Source organism: Gymnoscopelus microlampas (assembly GCF_963454915.1).
Source record: "Gymnoscopelus microlampas genome assembly, chromosome: 17".
NCBI classification, from domain to species: Eukaryota; Metazoa; Chordata; class Actinopteri; order Myctophiformes; family Myctophidae; genus Gymnoscopelus; species Gymnoscopelus microlampas.
The window spans coordinates 40,937,706-40,956,824 of record NC_139954.1 but is presented as its reverse complement, the minus strand read 5'-3'; the positions used below and the strand labels follow the sequence as shown (position 1 = coordinate 40,956,824).

At 43.9% G+C, this 19,119-nt stretch overlaps 2 protein-coding genes across 2 annotated transcripts in view; one reads left to right on the top strand and one right to left on the bottom strand.

Annotated features, from left to right (window-relative positions):
• The window catches only part of map2 (microtubule-associated protein 2), a gene marked incomplete at its 3' end in the record, with an annotated part of 94,577 nt that extends 86,569 nt beyond the window's left edge, over nt 1-8,008 (top strand). The window contains 4 exon segments of the mRNA XM_084084275.1: nt 2,777-2,858; nt 5,258-5,343; nt 5,346-5,354; nt 7,778-8,008. Coding sequence (XP_083940401.1) covers nt 2,777-2,858; nt 5,258-5,343; nt 5,346-5,354; nt 7,778-8,008 — 408 coding nt within the window.
• A 3,887-nt stretch (nt 8,009-11,895) lies between these two features.
• On the bottom strand, nt 11,896-18,631 carry myl1 (myosin, light chain 1, alkali; skeletal, fast). Its single transcript, XM_084085293.1, has 6 exons — nt 18,422-18,631; nt 16,641-16,668; nt 15,075-15,218; nt 13,918-14,088; nt 13,369-13,446; nt 11,896-12,536 (listed from the first exon to the last, which is right to left on the bottom strand). The coding sequence occupies exons 1-6, from the start codon at nt 18,545-18,547 to the stop codon at nt 12,508-12,510; spliced, it is 576 nt and encodes a 191-aa protein (XP_083941419.1). The 5' UTR covers nt 18,548-18,631; the 3' UTR covers nt 11,896-12,507.
• Between the last annotated feature and the right edge of the window lie 488 nt (nt 18,632-19,119).

Sequence of the window (19,119 nt, the reverse complement as noted above, 5' to 3'; positions counted from 1 at the left end):
GGGGTTCAGCGTCTTGCTCAAGGACACTTCGACACTAACTCTAGGGGAGCGCCCCAGCCCGGGATCGAACTGGGAACCTTGCGGTTTTCCAGCTCACTCTACCCGGCCACTCTACCCCTGAGCCACTGCCGCCCCACAAAAATTAAATCGACTATTCGATCGTTAGACCTTCATCAGGACAAGCATGTTTGTCCTTTCTTTGATTTGATATCAAAGATCCCTTTCTGAACATTTGGACATTCCTGGTTGTCCTACGCACCTGTCATTAACCTTTGAGGTGTGCATCGGCCTTCTTTTAAAAGTTTGAACGCTGAGAGTGTACAAATGGGGTCGGTTTTATTCAATTCCTACCCTCTCAGAGTTACAAGACGCGAAAGTGTCCATTTGCACTTCTGGTATAGTCCCTGGAACTGACATTGAGAAACAGTGATGTAATGGACATGCTACGTGCATGTGCGTGCACGTTTCTGCACACGAGAGAGCTTTCAACTTACCTAGAACAGTAGCGTATTGATCAAAAACAACCATTCACAACATCTTACAAAAGCTGCTGAGTTTCAACAGTGCAAATTAACATAGGAATGACCCTGGCTGGCTGCATATCAATGATTCAGTTCTGTAGGACAGGCCACTTTTAAAAGAGGCATAGCTGTCGGATTTTCTGAAGCGCTCCAAAGATGCGGACATTGGCTGATGGTTTAATGAATGAACTAACTTACAGAGGTCTGCAAGGTAAAATGCATAATTGTATATGGCAACACTAAAGTATCCCCATTATGCAAGTAAAGTATACAATTTTATATATTGTAGGTTAATAATTAATAAGCCTACATATTTAGGATATTTCAATCGGCGACCGTGCGTGTGAATGTGTGAGTGTGTGCACGTGCGTATGATGTAGCCCCACAGCTAAAAGAAAATCCCTACTACTGTACATCCTCTGGTAATTGACTTTGCCCATGGCTACTTTCAACTGTGCACTCTCTCACTCCACAGCCTACACCGATCTGACAAACTGTCATTTTTCTTTCACTTTTATGTCGGGGGGGGGGCAGGTGTCTGACAGGTTTTCCGTGTGTGTGCCAGACGGAACCAATTGGCTATGCTTTGAAATGCACCTCACAATTATAGCACTCGTAAAGCCATCGTATCACGTCTCAATATGGTTGGTTGTCATGACAAACACCGGCAACACAACACTGCAGCACCTAAAGCTGTTATTTAGTACATACCACATTCAGTTTTTTCCTGCAGTTATCTGTCAATTACATGCAATTACATATCAAGTGTGCCAGAATGTAACAGTAGTCACAAGTAAGTAAGAGTTGCCGAGCCATGTGGCCCAAAGGCAGGGGCGGATTAACCCTTCGTGGTGCCCGGTGCATGGACCCGGTTCGGTGCCCCCCGGGACCGTTTTGTCAACGGGGGGGGGGCTGCGCGGACCACGTTTCGGTGCCCCCCGGGAGCGTTTTGTCAATGGGGGGGGGGGGGGGGTATCGGTATGACCTAGGCGGGGATCGAACCCCAACCTCCCAATCTCAGGACGAACACTCTAACCGCACTGACCCGGGCTGGGATCAAACCCCAACCTCGCCAATCTCATCTCAAGACGAACACTCTAACCGCAAGGCCACTGAGCTGGTAGTCTCACTGTGTGTGTGTGTGTGTGTGTGTGTGTGTGTGTGTGTGTGTGTGTGTGTGTGTGTGTGTGTGTGTGTGTGTGTGTGTGTGTGTGTGTGTGTGTGTGTGTGTGTGTGTGTGTGCGTGTGCGTGTGCGACCTAGGGCAAGCATATTTTTAAAAACCCAAACAGGGACCCATAATCATTTAAATACGAAGATGGTGAGAATTTGTATAAAAAAATGTAAAACAGCATTTACATGTCCCAGTCAGCATATCAATGCACTGGGTGTGAATGTTTACTACATATGTGTCTATATTAACATTTCACTTTAGTTATACAAAGAGTTGGTCTACAAGCTTGTGAACATTTTTTTTGTTACAATTTCTTTGAATTTTTTACATTTTATTTAAATTTGTATATTAAACAGGATTTATTTTAGTGCTTAGTACACCTAGTGACTGCACCTTTCAACAGAACAGCACATGATAAACATCTATGTAAGCATAATGGGGAGAAGTCAGGAAAGGCAAGAAGCGGCGCGACAGCTGAGCTAACGACACTGCAGAGCTCAAGATGAAGATGATGCTATAAGGAGGGTGTGGAGGGCAGCTATTCAGGACTCCTGAGTTGGTGTTGGCTAGCCCATTGGTTCTCTAAGTGGGGTCTGGGGACCCCAAGGGTCCATGGGGGGGACAGGTACCCAGCAAAATGTTTTAATTTAGTGTCACAATCATTTTAACCCCTTTGTCCATATTTTATACGTTGGGTATTCAAAAATACAGTAGCTCACAGCATCATTTTTACATTTGTGAAACACAAATCTTCTCTTATGGGGGTCCCTGCCACAAAACCATTTCAGATGGGGGTTGGTGGCCAAATATATATCAATTTGGGGGTCCTTCGCACAAAAAGGTTTGAGAACCATTGGGCTAGACCGCACTCTCACACATATAAGACGAGTGTTATTATTTTAACCGTGAAGAAAACCGGGACAGTTTGGTTAGTGAATGTTGAAACCAGGACATTTTAGTGTCAGCCTAACCGGGATCGTACTGTATGGTCACCGTATATAGTGTGTGTGACCCCCATCCGTGAACTATGACCCCTGACCCTCCTGTCTCCCCCACCCACCCACCTACCCACACACACACAGGTGCTGATCCAGAACAAGAGGATTGACTTGAGTCACGTGACCTCCAAATGTGGATCGTTAGACAACATCCGCCATCGGCCAGGTAAGCGTCACATCTTGTTCACATGACACTGACTATGACACTGACACTGACTGATTATTTAAACTCAGTGGTTCCCAAACAATGGATTTTGGGACCATTTTTTGGGGTCGCGGACCCATTTTCATGGGTCACAATATTTCAACGTTTGATATTTTAAATATATTTTCAGAAGAGTTTCAAAAATTAAAAAACAAATTCGACAAATTCGACAAATTCAAAATGGTGAAAATAGCAGATCTACAAGCTCACGCATTTTCTTTTTTCTTATACATTTATTTGGACAAGACAGTGCATATTGATGAACATTACATATAAAATGTAGGGTAAATACACCAGATTTAGCAAGAATGCTCAGGATTTCCATCCATGGTCCCCATACAGAAAACAAGCAACAGCTTAATTAGGGCTGAAGTGGTTAATGTATGTTTTGTAATAGTAATCAAAATCTACAAAGTAACTAGTAACTAAAGTTTTCAAATCATTTTACTGGAGTAAAAGTACAATGTTTGCCTCTGAGATGTAGTGGAGTAGAAGTAAAAGTATTGCAAATTGAAAATACTCCAGCAAAGTAAAAAATACAGTACAGTACTTGAGTAAATGTACTTAGTTACCACCACTGCAAGTCTGCAACAGGGTAAGTGGTCGAGGTAATTATGCCCGATTTATACTTGGTTACGCCCTGTGTCCCGCCCTGAAACTAGCCGATCTACAAGCTCACAAAGTGTTGTAGATCAGCTATTTCCGATGACGATTTGTGGAGCCCAGTAAGACTAGCTGATTGCCATGGCATCAGCTAATGGGGATCCTTTTCAAATAAACAAATACATGATAAATAAACAAGCAATGTATAAATCAGGCATTAGAATACTAAGCGAACAAAGATACTACAAAGTAAAGAGGATACCAAAGTAAGCACCATGCCTAGGCTAGAATCTGCCTAAATTAAAGGCAGTGTAAGTGATATTTTTTGGTTAGAACTAAAGGTTAAAGCACTATATTCTGATAGTAATCATTGCTATAAAGTGTTTGTTCAGTGACAGGGTTTTCCCCCGCTCTAAAATACATTTTCAGGTGGATTGCCAATTTAGCCAATAAGGATAGAGTACCCGTTTAGCCTTTCAGTTTCAATTGTATAGTGTTCCAGTTCCAATTTTGTCTGCTCACTTATTTGTGTCATTAGGCTACTTCCAATTCATTTATCCTGTATGAGTTTTCTCTCCTGATTGGATTATATTTTGAAAATACATTTTCTGTTTGGTAAAGAGAGAGACTCCTGTTAATGAACAAACACTCTATACAGCAATGATTACTACTAGAATATGGCACTTTTTTTATTATAAACTTATAACAAAAAAAAAATAATAATAAACCACGGTTCAAGCATGTGCTCGTTAAGCATGTCCTCTGTGTCGGGTGGAAACCTCAAATGTCCAAAACTACTTACTTTTCAGGATTGAAATTAAAAAATAACAAAAGTAGCAGATCTGCAAGCTCAAGTTTCAAGCTTGCAGATCTGCTACTTTTGGTGCTTTAGTGTGGTGCTGTAGTATGATCAAGTAGGGCGTCAATTTATGAAAACACAAAAAGTTAGAATATGGAGATAAGAGGTTTCTGCTTGACAGCAACAATGTGCATGTTAAGAACTGCTTCCATGTGTATTGGGTCCAGGGTGGACGAAATATCATGGACAACATGATGGCCTACACCGCCATCTACTGGTCACATGCAGTCTCTACTTTTACAGTCACTAGACTGTAAAAGCTTGTATAAGCTTGTTGATCTGCTTTTTTTTCTCCGGATGCTCGCCCTAGAACAGGGCCGTTGGGTTCATGTGGTTAATTGCCTTTCCATGTGCTCTCTGCCCAGAAGAGGCATCATGCATTCACCTTTCCTGCACACGTTTGCAGATTCGTACCGGCTTGTATCAAGCTCACAACACGTCGCTACGCGTTGTTGTGAGCTTGTGGATCGGCTATTTGTCTGCAATTGTTCGCCCACATGGAATAAGGGACTCTCGCGTTCAGGTGGTTAATCTACGAGCACCATTGCATTAACATACAATACGGTTTATCAGTGATTTTTCAAACTTTTTTAATTTCAAGGCCCCCCATAACTCTGAAAGTGCACAAATGGAACCAGGTCCATTTGGTTTATATTTGTACATTCTCAGAATTAAAGATTCGGAACCCCCTGAGGGTCCCTGGACCCCACTTTGAGAATTACTAACCTAATAAACAAGTACCGTTTCACGGCACGGGCCACGGGTAGTGAGAAACGAGCTATTAAGTGAGAAATGTACATTTCAAAATGTAAATGTTCTCACGGACCGTACATCCTGTTGTCTTCCTCCCCTCTCACCCTGCCCCCGCCCCCCCTGCCTTCTGTGCCTCCGCCTCCAGGGGGCGGTAACGTGCGCATAGAGACTGTGAAGCTGGACTTCAAGGACAAGGCCCAGCCCAAGGTGGGTTCCCAGGATAACACGCACCACACATCCTGGTAAGTGTCATCCACACGCAGCTCCCCTGAGGAGCCAACAGTGCAACCCGCCTCCAGTGTTGCATTGGTCATCATATTTGCACGCGGTACCACACCGTAAACACGCAAATGCGCTCCACTCGATTTGTGTGCCAAGCAGTGTTGCCAGATTCTGTGAGAGAAACAAGCAACCAGGTCTAGGAAAACCATCCCAAAAGAAGCGACTATGGTCCACATGAGCACTTTAACATATACATCAGCTATTTGAAAATAGCAGATCTACAAGCTCACAACGCGTCGCGATGCGACGCGTTGTGAGCTTGTCGATCGGCTATTTTCAAATACAATGTTCCGGGGAAATTATAATAAGCAGATCTGGCAACGCTGACCTACTGTTGTATAACAGTAGGTCAGGTGTGGTAGCTAGTAGCGTCTGTAGATTAAGCTGTTGGTAGGCTGTAGGAAAACAATAGCCAGCAGATAAAGGCACTTCACACCCCATCAGATGCGCGACCCCCGTCTGGTCTCTCCATTCAAATGCATTGATCTAGCGAAGGCAGTGGAGTGAAAAAAAAATCAAACTCGTTTCACAATCTTCCATAAAACACTAATGGTCACTAAAGATATGTCATAAAAGCAAAGGTTAAAGCATTAATCTGCATATATTTTTTAACTGGTTGTCTGTGTCCAACATAATAAAAACAAAACATCATAATTAGTGTGGTTGCCCTAACAGGGCAACCAGACTATAGTACTCTTTTTAGTGTGGTTGCCCTAACAGGGCAACCAGACTATAGTACTCTACTAAAAAAACTTTGGACCGCATCTCCTCCCACAGTTTTTATCCCCCAATGTTGTGCCATATATCAAAATGACCGTCTTGAACGGGAATCGTGCGCTTGTATTTTGCTAAGGGATTGGTTGAATATTTTAATTGATATTAATTTATTAGTGAATTACATTTCCCCATCCACTTCAATGGAAAATGGGAAAATGAAAAAACTAGATTTCAAGTATTTCTTTCTCAGAAACCGTAAAAGCTAGAGATACCAGATTTGGAGGGGAGGTTCATAATTTATTGCAAAATTATTCAAAAAAGAATCACACCAGTCAGCCTCATGGTGGCGCTATAACAGCCCCCTTTACGTTTTCGCCTATAACTCTTGAACCGTAGGTCGTAAAATCAAAATTCCTTTTCCCCTAGATTCCTTGGGTCAACACGCAACTTCCCATATAGGCCACGCCCATTTGCGTCAGGATAGATTTTCCACCATTTTGAATTTTCTTCAAAACACACTTTTTGCTCCTTTTCCTTCAAATTTTGTCCAAATCTCACACAAAGCAGTATACATAATCTATGGACCCTTGCGATAAATATCTCCAAGCGGCATTTTGATAGTCCTTACCATTCATCCGTAAATGGCTTCCAAAGTTAGCGGGAGGAGCCCGTTTTACAAAAAAGGCCACAAATCACGAACAAAACGTCCAATCGATCCCAGATTTGAATCACATGTCGAGGGTGGTTTACTCAACGAATCCCCAAAAGCATTTCCACTTTGATCCATAGGGGGCGCCACAAATGCGTAAAATGTAACCGTTTGATGCAAAAACATGATTTTTGGGGGGATCAATCCTCTCAAAATGAAACGCAAGCGATCTCAGGAGTGACGTGACAATGTGATTGGCGCAGTCTCCGACGGTATTCCTCCCGGCGTATTACTGGAGTCCCGACCGGCGTCGGCGCAACCACACTTTGCAATTGCCAATTGCGACGCGTCTAGTCTTTATTTATTCTAGATAAACTTTATTTTGGCGTGCTATTTCTCCCACAGTTCTTTCCCCCCAATTTCGTGCCATATGTCAAATTGACCGGCTTCATCGTGATTCCAAGGCTTGTACCATGCTAAGAGATATGTTGTATAGTTTAATTGATATTGATGGATTAGTGCATTAAATGTCCCCATCCACTTTAATGGGAATTCCTCAAATCAAAACGGCACGTGTCACGAACGCGGGATCCGATTGGCACCGAATTCGAATCGCACGTCGTGCGGCCTCCGACGGTAATCCTCCCGGCGTATTCCTCACGTCCCGGCGGCCGCCTGCGACCCGCGACTGGCGTCGGCGCAACCACACTTTGCAATTTCCCAGAATTGCGACGCGTCTAGTTGTACATAATTGTGCTAATAGTTTAGGAGACGGATCGCTAGTGTGTGTATTCTCCTTTCACACTGATCCACAAATTACAGATTTATGGGAATTGGCCGGATTTGATTGTTGTAGTTCTTTTGTTGTTTTTGCCTTAACACAGGGATTAAGGCTTAATCCCTGTGCCTTGTTGTGAGTATACATACAGTACGGCTTGTCGCCCCCCCCCCCCCCCCCCTGTCCCTGTCCCTCATCCCGTCCCGCTGTGTCTCACCACTTGCCCCATCCGATCGCAGATCGAGAGCCGTAAGGTGGAGTTCCGCGACCCGGCCAATAAGGCGCAGGTGGACCACGGCGGAGCCGACATCATCGTCACCCGGTCCACGGGCCACTCCGGCTCGGCGTCCCCCGACCGCCACCGCGACAGCCACCTGTCCTCCTCCGGCAGTCTCAACATGCTGGAGTCTCCGCAGCTCGCCACCCTGGCCGAGGACGTCACCGCCGCCCTGGCCAAGCAGGGCTTGTGAAGAAGCCCCCCCCCATGGTTTAAATGGCTCCCAACCACCCAAAAATACCCCCCCCCCCCCCCACACACACACACACACACACACACACACACCCTTATCCCTCCGGACGACCACCCTTTGTTCCCCATGTGCCCACCCTCCTCCACCGAGTTGACCTGGTTCCAGTGAACTCCTCCCATAACCCCTCCTACAGCCACTCCTGCCACCCAGAGGCTGAATTATACTTCGTCGTATAGGGCGGAGTCGCGGTGGCGGGAAACAGCCGATCTATACCTGCTTGTAGATCGGCTATTTCCGGGGATGCGCAACTCCGTCGTATGACACAGCATAAATCGGGCCTATCACGACGACCGTTCAAGCGAAACCACAGCCTCTGAAGGAACTGCCTCCCCTTAGAGAACCTCTCTCTCTCTCTTCAAGTTCCACCACACACCAAACACCAACTCTTTCTCCAACTTTAGGACGTTAGGAAGTACCGTATTTTGTTTCCAACCCCCCCACCCCCTCACCCTCCCCATAGCTCTTTCTGACCCCAAAAATGTACTGTTTCCAATTCTCTAGTCTTTTTAAAAAAAAACTTAAAAAATGTTATATAGCATTAGTTTTAGTCTGAGCACTGATCTCAGATCTGCCTCAATGGGTTTCTTCTCCGGCCAGGACTGGGGACGGACGGGGCTTTCGACAGGTTGTCGGGTCAGTGCTTTGGAAGATGCTCGTGTGGCAGAGTGGCGTATAGAGCCACGGCCTGAAGACCAAAAAGATCCTAATGCCCCCCCCCCCCCCAGCCAAAGGGGTTAAGATGTTTGGCTTTAGTGTCCCTTCCCGACTGGGGAGTCCTCGGTTTGAAGCCCGGGTGTTACACTAGGCCCCCCCCCCCTTTTTTTCCTGCTTTCTTTTTTTTCTTTTCTATGCTAAGTAGAAAGTCATGTGACCACTGCACCCATGCAGCACGTGTTTGTTTCTTCGCTCAGTAAAAAGTGCATGGATGCCAGGACACCCCGACCCGTACCCCCCCCCCCCCCCCCCCCCCCCCCCCTCCGAAAGATCCAAGCATCCTTAACCGTCATGCTTGTTTGACATCCAATAAATAATATATATAACGTATATATATATATAATATATATATTTAAAAAGATTGTGTACAAAAATGCAGGTTCCCTCCCTGCCACCCACATCTCTTCCAAATGGATTTTAAAAAGAAACCGTTTAATTGTCCGGCTATTAACTTATACCTGTAAAATTGCATTTATTGCAACAACTAGATGATGTTATGACGAGCATGTACCAATTCTAGTACAACAAGAGGCTATTTTGTATTTCAAAGGAACAATTTTAGTAAGTTATTTCCTGAATCATTGGATAATGTAAATCGACATGTTCATGTTTTTTGTAGTTATTAGTTGTTTACGGTGTTAACGCTTGGTGGTGATGACTTCAAGACAGCTGATTTGATTGCTATGCTCTTTGGAGTGCATCTCTCTGTCCCGTTAAGGCACTGGTGCTCAAACTTTATCATGTCAAGGACCCCCAAATTAATGTTTTTGGCCGTGGACCCCCCCCCCCCCCCATCTGAAAATATTTTGTGCCAGGGACCCTCATACACGTTTTGTGTTGTTAAAACGGGGTGTTGCGGATCTGTAACGGATCTCTAACTCTTGAGAGTGTGCAAATAGAACCAAACACAAGCTCACAACGCCTCACATTGCAAGGCGTTGTGAGCTAGTAGATCTGCTATTTTCACAATATTTATGTGTTGAACCGAGTCAAACTAAATGTAATGCCTACAGTTTCAAGTGCTTGTCAGGGTGGGGGGTCCCCAGTTCACATATGATTATTTTTGGGGGGTCGCGGCCTGAAAAAGGTTGAGAACCACTGTGTTAAGGGACCGATGAACTCAACACTTTACCGGTAGCTCTCTCTAGTTCCACTCCCTACACAGCCAGAGTACACAGATCTGCATCAGGAATAAATACCAGGTGCCATATAATTTATCCAGTTGGTGGACAAACTACTCAACCACCACTACTTGAGTCAAACTATAGATACTCCTGGTCAAATATTACTCAACTACAAGTGAAAGTTTGCTCCGTCAAATTTGTACTTGAGTTAAAGTACTGGAGTACTTGCTTTTGACTGTATAAACATTTTTGACATTTCCCAAAACAATTGAAAGATTTCCCGGACATTTTCAAAAATATATAATAATAGTGGAATTACAAGCTCACTCGCGTCACGATTGCGATGCGTTGTGAGCTTGTAAATCTGCCATATTCACTATATTTGAAATAGGGCTTAAGTGATCAATTCAGCATGTACTTTTTTTCCACTTCCTAGAAATGTAGTGGAGTCAGAAACACAATATTTGATTGGATACATAAAGCATGCTGGTGACCTGAGGTTTGACGACAGAAGCAGCTACTGTGTGCACTGTGTTTGAGCACATGTCACAATTCCTGTGGCACTTCCATGGGGGGACGCTATTGTAGGAGGGAGTTTAACCACTTAAACCCCATAATTATGGTTAACCGGAGTCCCTCAGGGCTCTATACTAGTGTCCATTCTGTTTTCTGTTATTGTGGGGAAAGGATGCTGGGGTTTGAGTGGTTAATGCCCGATTTCTACGGTGTCTTGCACCAAAAATAACAGACCTATCAGCTCACAACACGTTGCATCCGCAAAGCGTTCTTCTGAGCTACTTAGGTCTGTTATTTTTGTCGCTCGACACACCATTGTGCGACGGAGCATCAATTACGCTTTATAGTGGTGATATGGACAAAGTGGACAACGGAAGAAAATGAAAATTCTGTACCAAAAAAAAAAGACATTTCATAAAATATAAGAAAACGACGTAGGAAAACTTGCATCATTTTTGCATCTGTTAGATACTAGTGTGCCGGTAATCTACTGTATTTTTCCTTCTTCTTAATTTTTATTTTTCAGTCGTCATTTGTGATATATACTATACTGCCCCCCACTCCCTATTTCTCAATCTAAAAACCTGCAACTGTTTGTTTGCTTCAGTGTTTTTTCTGCATTTCCCCCCTCCTTGTGCCCCTTACCCTCACCCCCCACCCCCCAGCAACCCCCACTCTACAGCAATTGTAAATGTATTTAACAGGTAAAGTTAACGTAGATGTACGCAGTTTTTTTTTCTCCTGTTGATACTGTATGACACCAGTTACAAAAAAATCTCTTAACAATTAATGACAATAAAATACGGACAAAAAATTGCCACCGAAGTGCTGTCTTTCTTTTTCAGGTGATGAGAAGGGACACTGGAATGAACGGGAGTGATCTGTTATCAGTGGTGGAAGAAGTACTGGAACGTCTACTCTGTCTTTTGTGAGCACCCCAGACATTTTTTAAGTTGCTTGATTCAGTATTTAGATATTAGATATTCATTTTATCAGACACTTCTCCTTCCTATATAAATTCAGTGGAACTTCAAACTCCATTTTAACCATGATATATTCATTGAAAATACCCATCCGTAATTGGTTCTGGTGACTGATATTGGCCTTCTAATGCGTGAGGGGGGGGGTTAAAATTATTTTTTTTAAATCTGCAAAGTAGCTTTAAACTAAAGTTTTAAAACCATTGTAGTAAACATACACATTTGCCTCTTGAGTTGTAGTGGAGTAGCAGTATTGATGGAAATAGATAATAAAATAGTGAAGTAAATACCTCAAAGTTTTGAGAAAAGGTACTTAGTTTCCACGACTGTCTATTATCGTCTGATCCACCACCGGACACGGTGACAAACGAATACGCTAAAGTAGATGTTCACCATGTAAAGCGACTGAGATACATAAATCTGAGATATTATATTATTAGTAGTAGTATTATTATGCTAACATGCAGAACCAAAAAAACAACAACAGCTAGAATGGGAGTTTGTTAAAAGTTTATTGTGAAATGACAGTACAGGACAAGTACAATAACTTAAGACTCGGGGAGGGAGGGGTAAGGGTGGGGTGGGGGTGCTTGGGTTATTATGAGAAAGATTCAACTTTGATTGGCCAGTCCTGGGCCGAGCCAGTCACTTCCACTGGCCGACAGAGGGCCAGTCGGACAGTAAGGGACAAGGAGGAGGGGAACCGGGACCCTTCCTCCCTCCCGTCACTGACGAGACCAGAGACCAAAAAGAAAAAAAACCCGACAACATCATCCCCACATGGGGGGTGCAGGTGCGCAAGGGACAAGAAAGGAGCTTCTTGACATCTTGCAGAAAAAGCAGTTCGCTTCAAGTTGGAAAAGGATAAAGAAAGAGAGGAAGAAGAGAGAGAGGAGAGCACCAGTTGGAAAAAAAGAAAAGAAAGAATAACCCTAAACAAAAACAAAAAAGTCATTCAGAAATGACATCTCATTGTCCTTTTGGTTGACTCCTGTTCCGTTGGTGGTGTTGGTTGGTGTTGGAACAACGAAGTGGGATGCCATGACACCATGGGGTCTTCTGCACACATAAATAAGGCTCAGCACCGCTGGAGTGGCAGCTTCCTTTACACAGACATGATGTGCTTGACGAAGGCTGTGGTCAAACAAACCCCCAGGAGCAGCAAGCAAGCATGGCGAGGAGAGAGAGAGAGAAGAGAGAAGACAATTAACCACATGAATGAACCCTAATGTCCCTATTCTCTGGGCATGTCATAATAAATAGACGAAACCTACGGCGGAAATATGCAAACATTTGGCGAGAGTAGCTGATCTATTAGCTCACAATGTGTCGTCGTGAGCTCGTGGATCACCTATTTTCGGCGAAGATTGATTCATTGATGTTTCATTTACAAAAATGCATATACTTAAGAGATTTGGTGTACTTCAATTACTGACCACTGGGGAACCCTGATCAATTAAGTATAGACATTAGAGTTTAAAGTGGTTAAACTTATACAGTAAAAGTTTTACTTGGAAGTTATGCATTTAGCTATCTGTACTATAGTCATATACAGAGAAATTAAAGAAGCACTGTGTAACCTTTGAACAACTATATAGCATATGTCCCACAAAATTATAAAGTTACATGTTTAAGCATTAACAATCATCCTCCCATAAATGTATAGACTCAGGGGGGTCCCTGCTAGGGGCTTGACTGTATTACTATGTATAGGGGAGACTATGAGTTTGCCTTGAATTTGCCAAGGCAGAGCTGCCAGTCAAAGCAAAGACTGGCCAATCACAGCGTGCCCCTGCCGTCATGCTTGCAGAGACTCTTGGGTAATGAAGTCAAAGATGTTGGCTGCCATGTTATTTGTGTCCAAAGTGGCCACTGATACCCCAAACTCACATAGTCCTGCTTTAATGTGTTTTGTCAATTTCAACTTTTACCTAACACTATGTAGGATAAGCGGTTAGAATCTCACCTTCATAGTTGACACAGCCGTTCTCATCCTCCTGTCCCTGCATGAGCTGATCGATCTCAGCCTCAGTCATCTTCTCTCCTGTAGATTAGGAGGTACACAGTGATGTCAGTAACACACACACCATCTACACAGATTATTACATAGCACAATTATTTGAGCTAATCGCTATTATTTTTCCATAATCGTCACCGAAACACATAGCCCTCTCGCTGTATTTTGGTGTTTTTACTGAACCAAAAATACAGCGAGAGGACAAAAGTGTTCCTGCAGGTAAACGCCACCACACTACTCTCCAGTGGCTGATGACTGCTGGTATAAAGGGAAATTATGGGTAAAAAGATGTATCTATTTTGTTATGTAAACACAGGGCAAAGTTACATAGTTTATCTTAAAAAAAAACAAGTTTGCAAAATTTGCTAAAATAGCTGATCTACAACACACACACACACACACACACACACACACACACACACACACACACACACACACACACACACACACACACACACACACACACACACACACACACACACACACACACACACTTACCCAGTGTACACAGGACGATACGCAGCTCAGCGCCCATCACGGTGCCGTTGCCCTCCTTGTCAAATACACGCAGACCCTCAACGTAGTCCTCAAATCCGACCTTGGGGGCGTTGACGATGGTCTGGAGCATGGGCAGGAACTCCTCGAACGTTACTCTCTTCTGGACCATGTCTGGGTGAGAAGAGAGAAGAGAGGCGTGGTCATGATGACATCCAGAAGTGAATGTGATACGTGTTGGATATACAGCTACGTCTGTCACAATTATTACATAATCGACCTAATCGCAGTATTCGAGATAATCGCAATATTTGTTTTTGTATGATTTTGCATGTTGAAAAAGATTCATACATTTTCCAAAGATAGTGGAAGCAGCAGATCTATGCAACGAGTTGTGAGCTTGTAAATCGTCTGTTTCCAAAAAAATATATATTTTGAAAAACTGCCAATCTACAAGCTCAGAACTCTTTGAGCTTGTCGATCGGCTGTTTTCGGGCTAAGATGTTGAAAACGGGAGCGGGGGCCTAGTATAGAGTCCTTAGGAATACGATCAACTATGTCGGTATAGGGTTTCAGTGGTAATGGATTGATGCTTATAGGCGCAGAAGTCAATGGCTTCACTGCCACTGCCAGGCAGATAGACTGATGCATTTAAATCAGTGGTTCTCAACCAGTGGTCCGGGGACCACCAGTGTGGTCCTTGAGGGGGTTCCGGGAGGTCCCCAGCTAAATGATGGAGAGTTGATAACCAAATGGACCCTTATTGGGTAGATCTTTCACTCTTGAGAGTGTAAGATAAAATCTAATGGATCCTTACAGGTCCATTTGGTTTCATGTTACGCTCTCAAGAGTTAAATTATTGTTAAACATCTGCATTATTTTGATCAACGTTTGCCTGTTATCTCTCCTATGATACCAACATCAATACAGCATGGAATTGTGGACGAAATCGTATCCAACGATAACAAAATATATAAAATCTCATGAAATGGTGGTCCGTGGCTCAAATGCCAAATAAATAATGGACCTTGATATGAAAAGGGTTGAAAACCACTGTTTTAAAAGTTTTCGTTATTTTGTTTTAGTTAACTATAATAACCCTGGTGTGCGTGTGTGTGTGTGTGTGTGTGTGTGTGTGTGTGTGTGTGTGTTTCTCTCACCGTCAGCGGAGGGGCTACCGAGGATCTTGTTCACCTCCTTGTTGGTGGGGTTCTGTCCCAGGGCGCGCATGATGTCTGCGATCTGGTTGTAAGCCACCTTGTTGTCGCCCACTCTGTCGAACAGGCCGAAAGCCTCTCTGTAGTCTATACAATGGAAGAAGGAGAAGAGAGTCAACTTTCTGTTGTACTTGAGCCAATCAATCAACACAGGGCAATATCCGGTGACGACAACAACAGTAAAATCATCAGGGTTCATTTCAAAAATATATTACAAACGGATAAATTAACTGATCATTTTACTGTGTGTAAGTGTGGCTAGGGTAATTTGGGTGTGAAGATGATCTATAAGCGATATTGTTTGGTATTGGTGTCAGAAATGGAATCCGGAGACCGCCAGGGGTCCTTGAGGAGGGGGTTTCAGGGGGGCCCAGATAAACGAGTTAAAATAGCATCACAGTAAGTTTAACCACTTTAACTTTACATACAGCTATTTGAAAAATACGACTCACACTATTTTTGAAACATTTTAACAACACAAATCTGGGGTGTCCCTGACAGGTGTCCCTGTCCCTGGCACATGATATTTTCAGCTGTGGGTTCCATGGCCAAATACATTATCAATTTGGGGGTCCTTGACATGAAAATGTTCGAGAACCACTGATTTAGTTTCCCCCTCTAGTAAGGGTCGACCTATAGTCGTCGGAATGGAGAGTCGGAAGTGACCCAAGTGACCAGGAAGGACATGAGATAATCTCGTATTATTAACTTTGTCACAGACTCATTGGACGGAGCACCTCAGCTGTCTCACTTCCTCAGAGCCCTGGATAGTGGTGGGACTTTTAAAAGACCGCCTTGAAATTGATAAACATAGCTGAGAATATGAGCCCCCTCCTTTTAAAGGCAAGGCAGCTTGGCCGCTGACCCGGATAAAAGTAGGGAATGCTGACGCCAGCGGAACGACCCGCCGTGGGCCAGACTGTGTGGCTGGTTGGTTTGTAATTATCTTAGCTTTTTTTTTTTTTTTCAAGGACCCCTCAGAACTCTTTGAGAGTGTACAAAATGGAGGACCCTTACGGGTTCTGTTTGGTTCCATTTGTACACTCTCAGAGTTACATGGTAGATGGTCCCATTTGGAACCACCTCAAGGAACCCTGGGGGGTCCCCTGGCCTGGACCCCACTTTGAGAAGCCTACTACAGCTGAGCGTAATCACACGTAGCTGCTAACGAACCAACAGGTGACAATAATATCACGGAGGCTTTGTTTCATGTGTCGGGACATGTTCCACCTGTCAGAGAAGATTAAATATCTAAGGAGGTGTCAGGAACGGAGGTCGTTATAAAAACGCTGACTTTTGGGTTTGTTGTTGGCTGGCGCAATTTGACAATAATGGCTGCTGTCACACCGATTTTGTATGATGCATCGCTGAGGTCTCAATGTCAATTTGCAATAATTTGACTTTATGTGCTATGACACAGTATATATCACATTAACAGCAGCTATACACTTAGAATACTAATGCGATATGATTTGTGGAAAGGTTAAAAAAGCAGTCAAGTGTACTCACCATCCATCTGGTCTGGGGTGAAGTCAACCTGAGGACAAACAAAGCAAACATGAGGCTTTGTCAATAAAACAATTGAAAACATTCAAGAACAAGAGTCAGACAAACAGTGCTATACAGTGGTTGCTCCATTTTTTACACAGCTACAGGAAAAGTAGGCCTATATGTGTGCGTTTGCCAGGTGTGGTGCTTTAGCGTCGTGTTGGTGGGGGGTCCAGGGACCCCCTAGTGTTCGCTGAGGGGGTTCCAAATGGACCCTTACAGGTATGTAACTCTGAGAGTGTACAAATGGAACCAAATGGACCCGTAAGGGTCCATTTGGTTCCATTTGCGCACTCTCAGACTTATGGGGGTTGTTGAAATTAGTTTGAGAACCACTGCTTTAGCGTCATAATAATAATACATACATACAATTATGTGATTTAATGTTGTGTTTGGATTGTTACTTAGCTTACAGAACAAACAATGGGGGGCTATATATGCTTTGGTGCATTATACCCCTCATGCAACCATGGCAGGACATTGAATTAACACAGACTAATGCCGCAACATTTTTCTTTCTTTTTTACACGGGCATTTGTATACAGAAAATCTAAAAAACAACAACACTTGAAGGCGGCGGCGATTTTGAAAACTGACCCTCTCCTTTCCTCTCCATAGCAAAAGAACAATTGCAAACAATGTCGTGTCAATTAAACCAAAACAGGGACAGCAAAGCCACGACAATCAATCCTAAATACCAGGGCATAGATATGCCTCTTCCACTAATCTACAGAATAAAGCAATCACTTCTGAAGTTGGCTTAAGGGGTATAATCTCTCTCTCGGCCAAAATTAGGTTGGCATGGGCAGAGGATTAGGCTACCCGATATGCGGTGCAGGTTCCATCTTTAGATGCATTAACATCTCCACATTTGGTGGCGGCACCCCTGCACGCTGTGGCACTTTGTCACCGCGCCACTTGTCCAATCAGGAGAGAAGAGGGGCGTGCCCTGAGGTGGTCTCTATCCATGGTGCTGCGGGGGTCTTTCAACCACACCTTGCTGCTTTACAAACTGACTGTCAGCACCCCGTTGAGGGACTCATGTAAGATTAAATCAAAAGCTTTAAAGACTAAACCCACTGTCCTAGCAAAAATATTTATGAAAGAACTAGGGTGACAGTCGTTCTCAAAGTGGGGTCCTCCCGGGACCCTCAGGGTACCTTGGTGGGGTACAGATGGACCCTTTTACAGGTCTGTAACTCTGAGAGTGTTCAAAATGGATACTCAGATTTACAGGGGTCCTTGAAATTAAAAGGTTTGGGAACCACTGCTCTATTAAAGACCACAAACTCCCAGAGATGGAAAAAAGAATGTCTAGTTACATCCAGAATAGCCTATCCAATGCCTAAAGCCACGTGTAGGCCTATTTTATTATAACCTGTAAGGGATGCACAATTTCCTTTTATCCACAAGAACACCAGGTTTAGTCTTTTTCTTCAATGAATAACTGTAGGCTATCACCCTGTCACAAAACAAGAAAAAACTAAACAAACCAAAAAAACTGCAATAGGCCTATACAACAAAACTGAAATATTTGCTTCCCATATTTTAAAGTTTTTTAAAGTCAATTAAATAGCCTAATGAAAGATCCAAATAGCCTTACAATTACAGAGATTTTTACAAAGCCTATAGCAGATGAACCCTTCCCAATGCAACTTTTCTAAGCGGTCACTATCCCATCCTATCATCCATTCCCATCCCTCCCAGGCTGCTGTTTATGCTCCCATCCTGTGAACCGTTACCTTCACGGCGGACAGGTCCACTCCAACCTCCTTGGGCTTCTCTGGCTCGGGTGCCGGCGCTGGTGCAGCGGCTGCGGGTGCAGCGGCCTTGGCGGCGGGCTTAGCAGCGTCCTTCTTGGGTGCCATTTTGTTAGATAAGAGTGGTTACTATGACCCTATGACACACACACAAAACCCAGTAGATACAGTGGAGGAGACTCAGAGTATTTAATGGTTGGTCTAGGCGTATATATATGAAGTATGTTCCCCAGTGTCCTCCTCAAAGCCATCCCAGGGAAGGGATTGGCCAGCGAGTGGAGGAGGAGGGGAAGGGAGGCAGGTGTTACTCCTAACATGGAGTAGGGGGGCGATCCATCTGTTGCAGGAGTGTTGGGGGGGTGTTTGTTCAGGCGTGGGCCCAGAATAAAAGAGGAAAACTCAAATATGCAAATATGCGGGTGCTAAACTGCTAACTGAATGAGGTTATTTCGGGTCACCAGGTAGGCTCAGGGCGCCTCCCGCTGTTTCTCACACAACTTGGTGTTAGACTTGTATGCACGCGTGGCAAGCACAGGCTACTGTAATGCACCCAAAGCAGCTTCATTCACATGATTTAGTCAGTTGGTTAAATTTAGTGGTTGTTAAATGATGACAAAAATTGCTACCATTCAGTGTTCTTTATTTGATGACGCGCATTGGTAGCTAGGCAACACAACTCT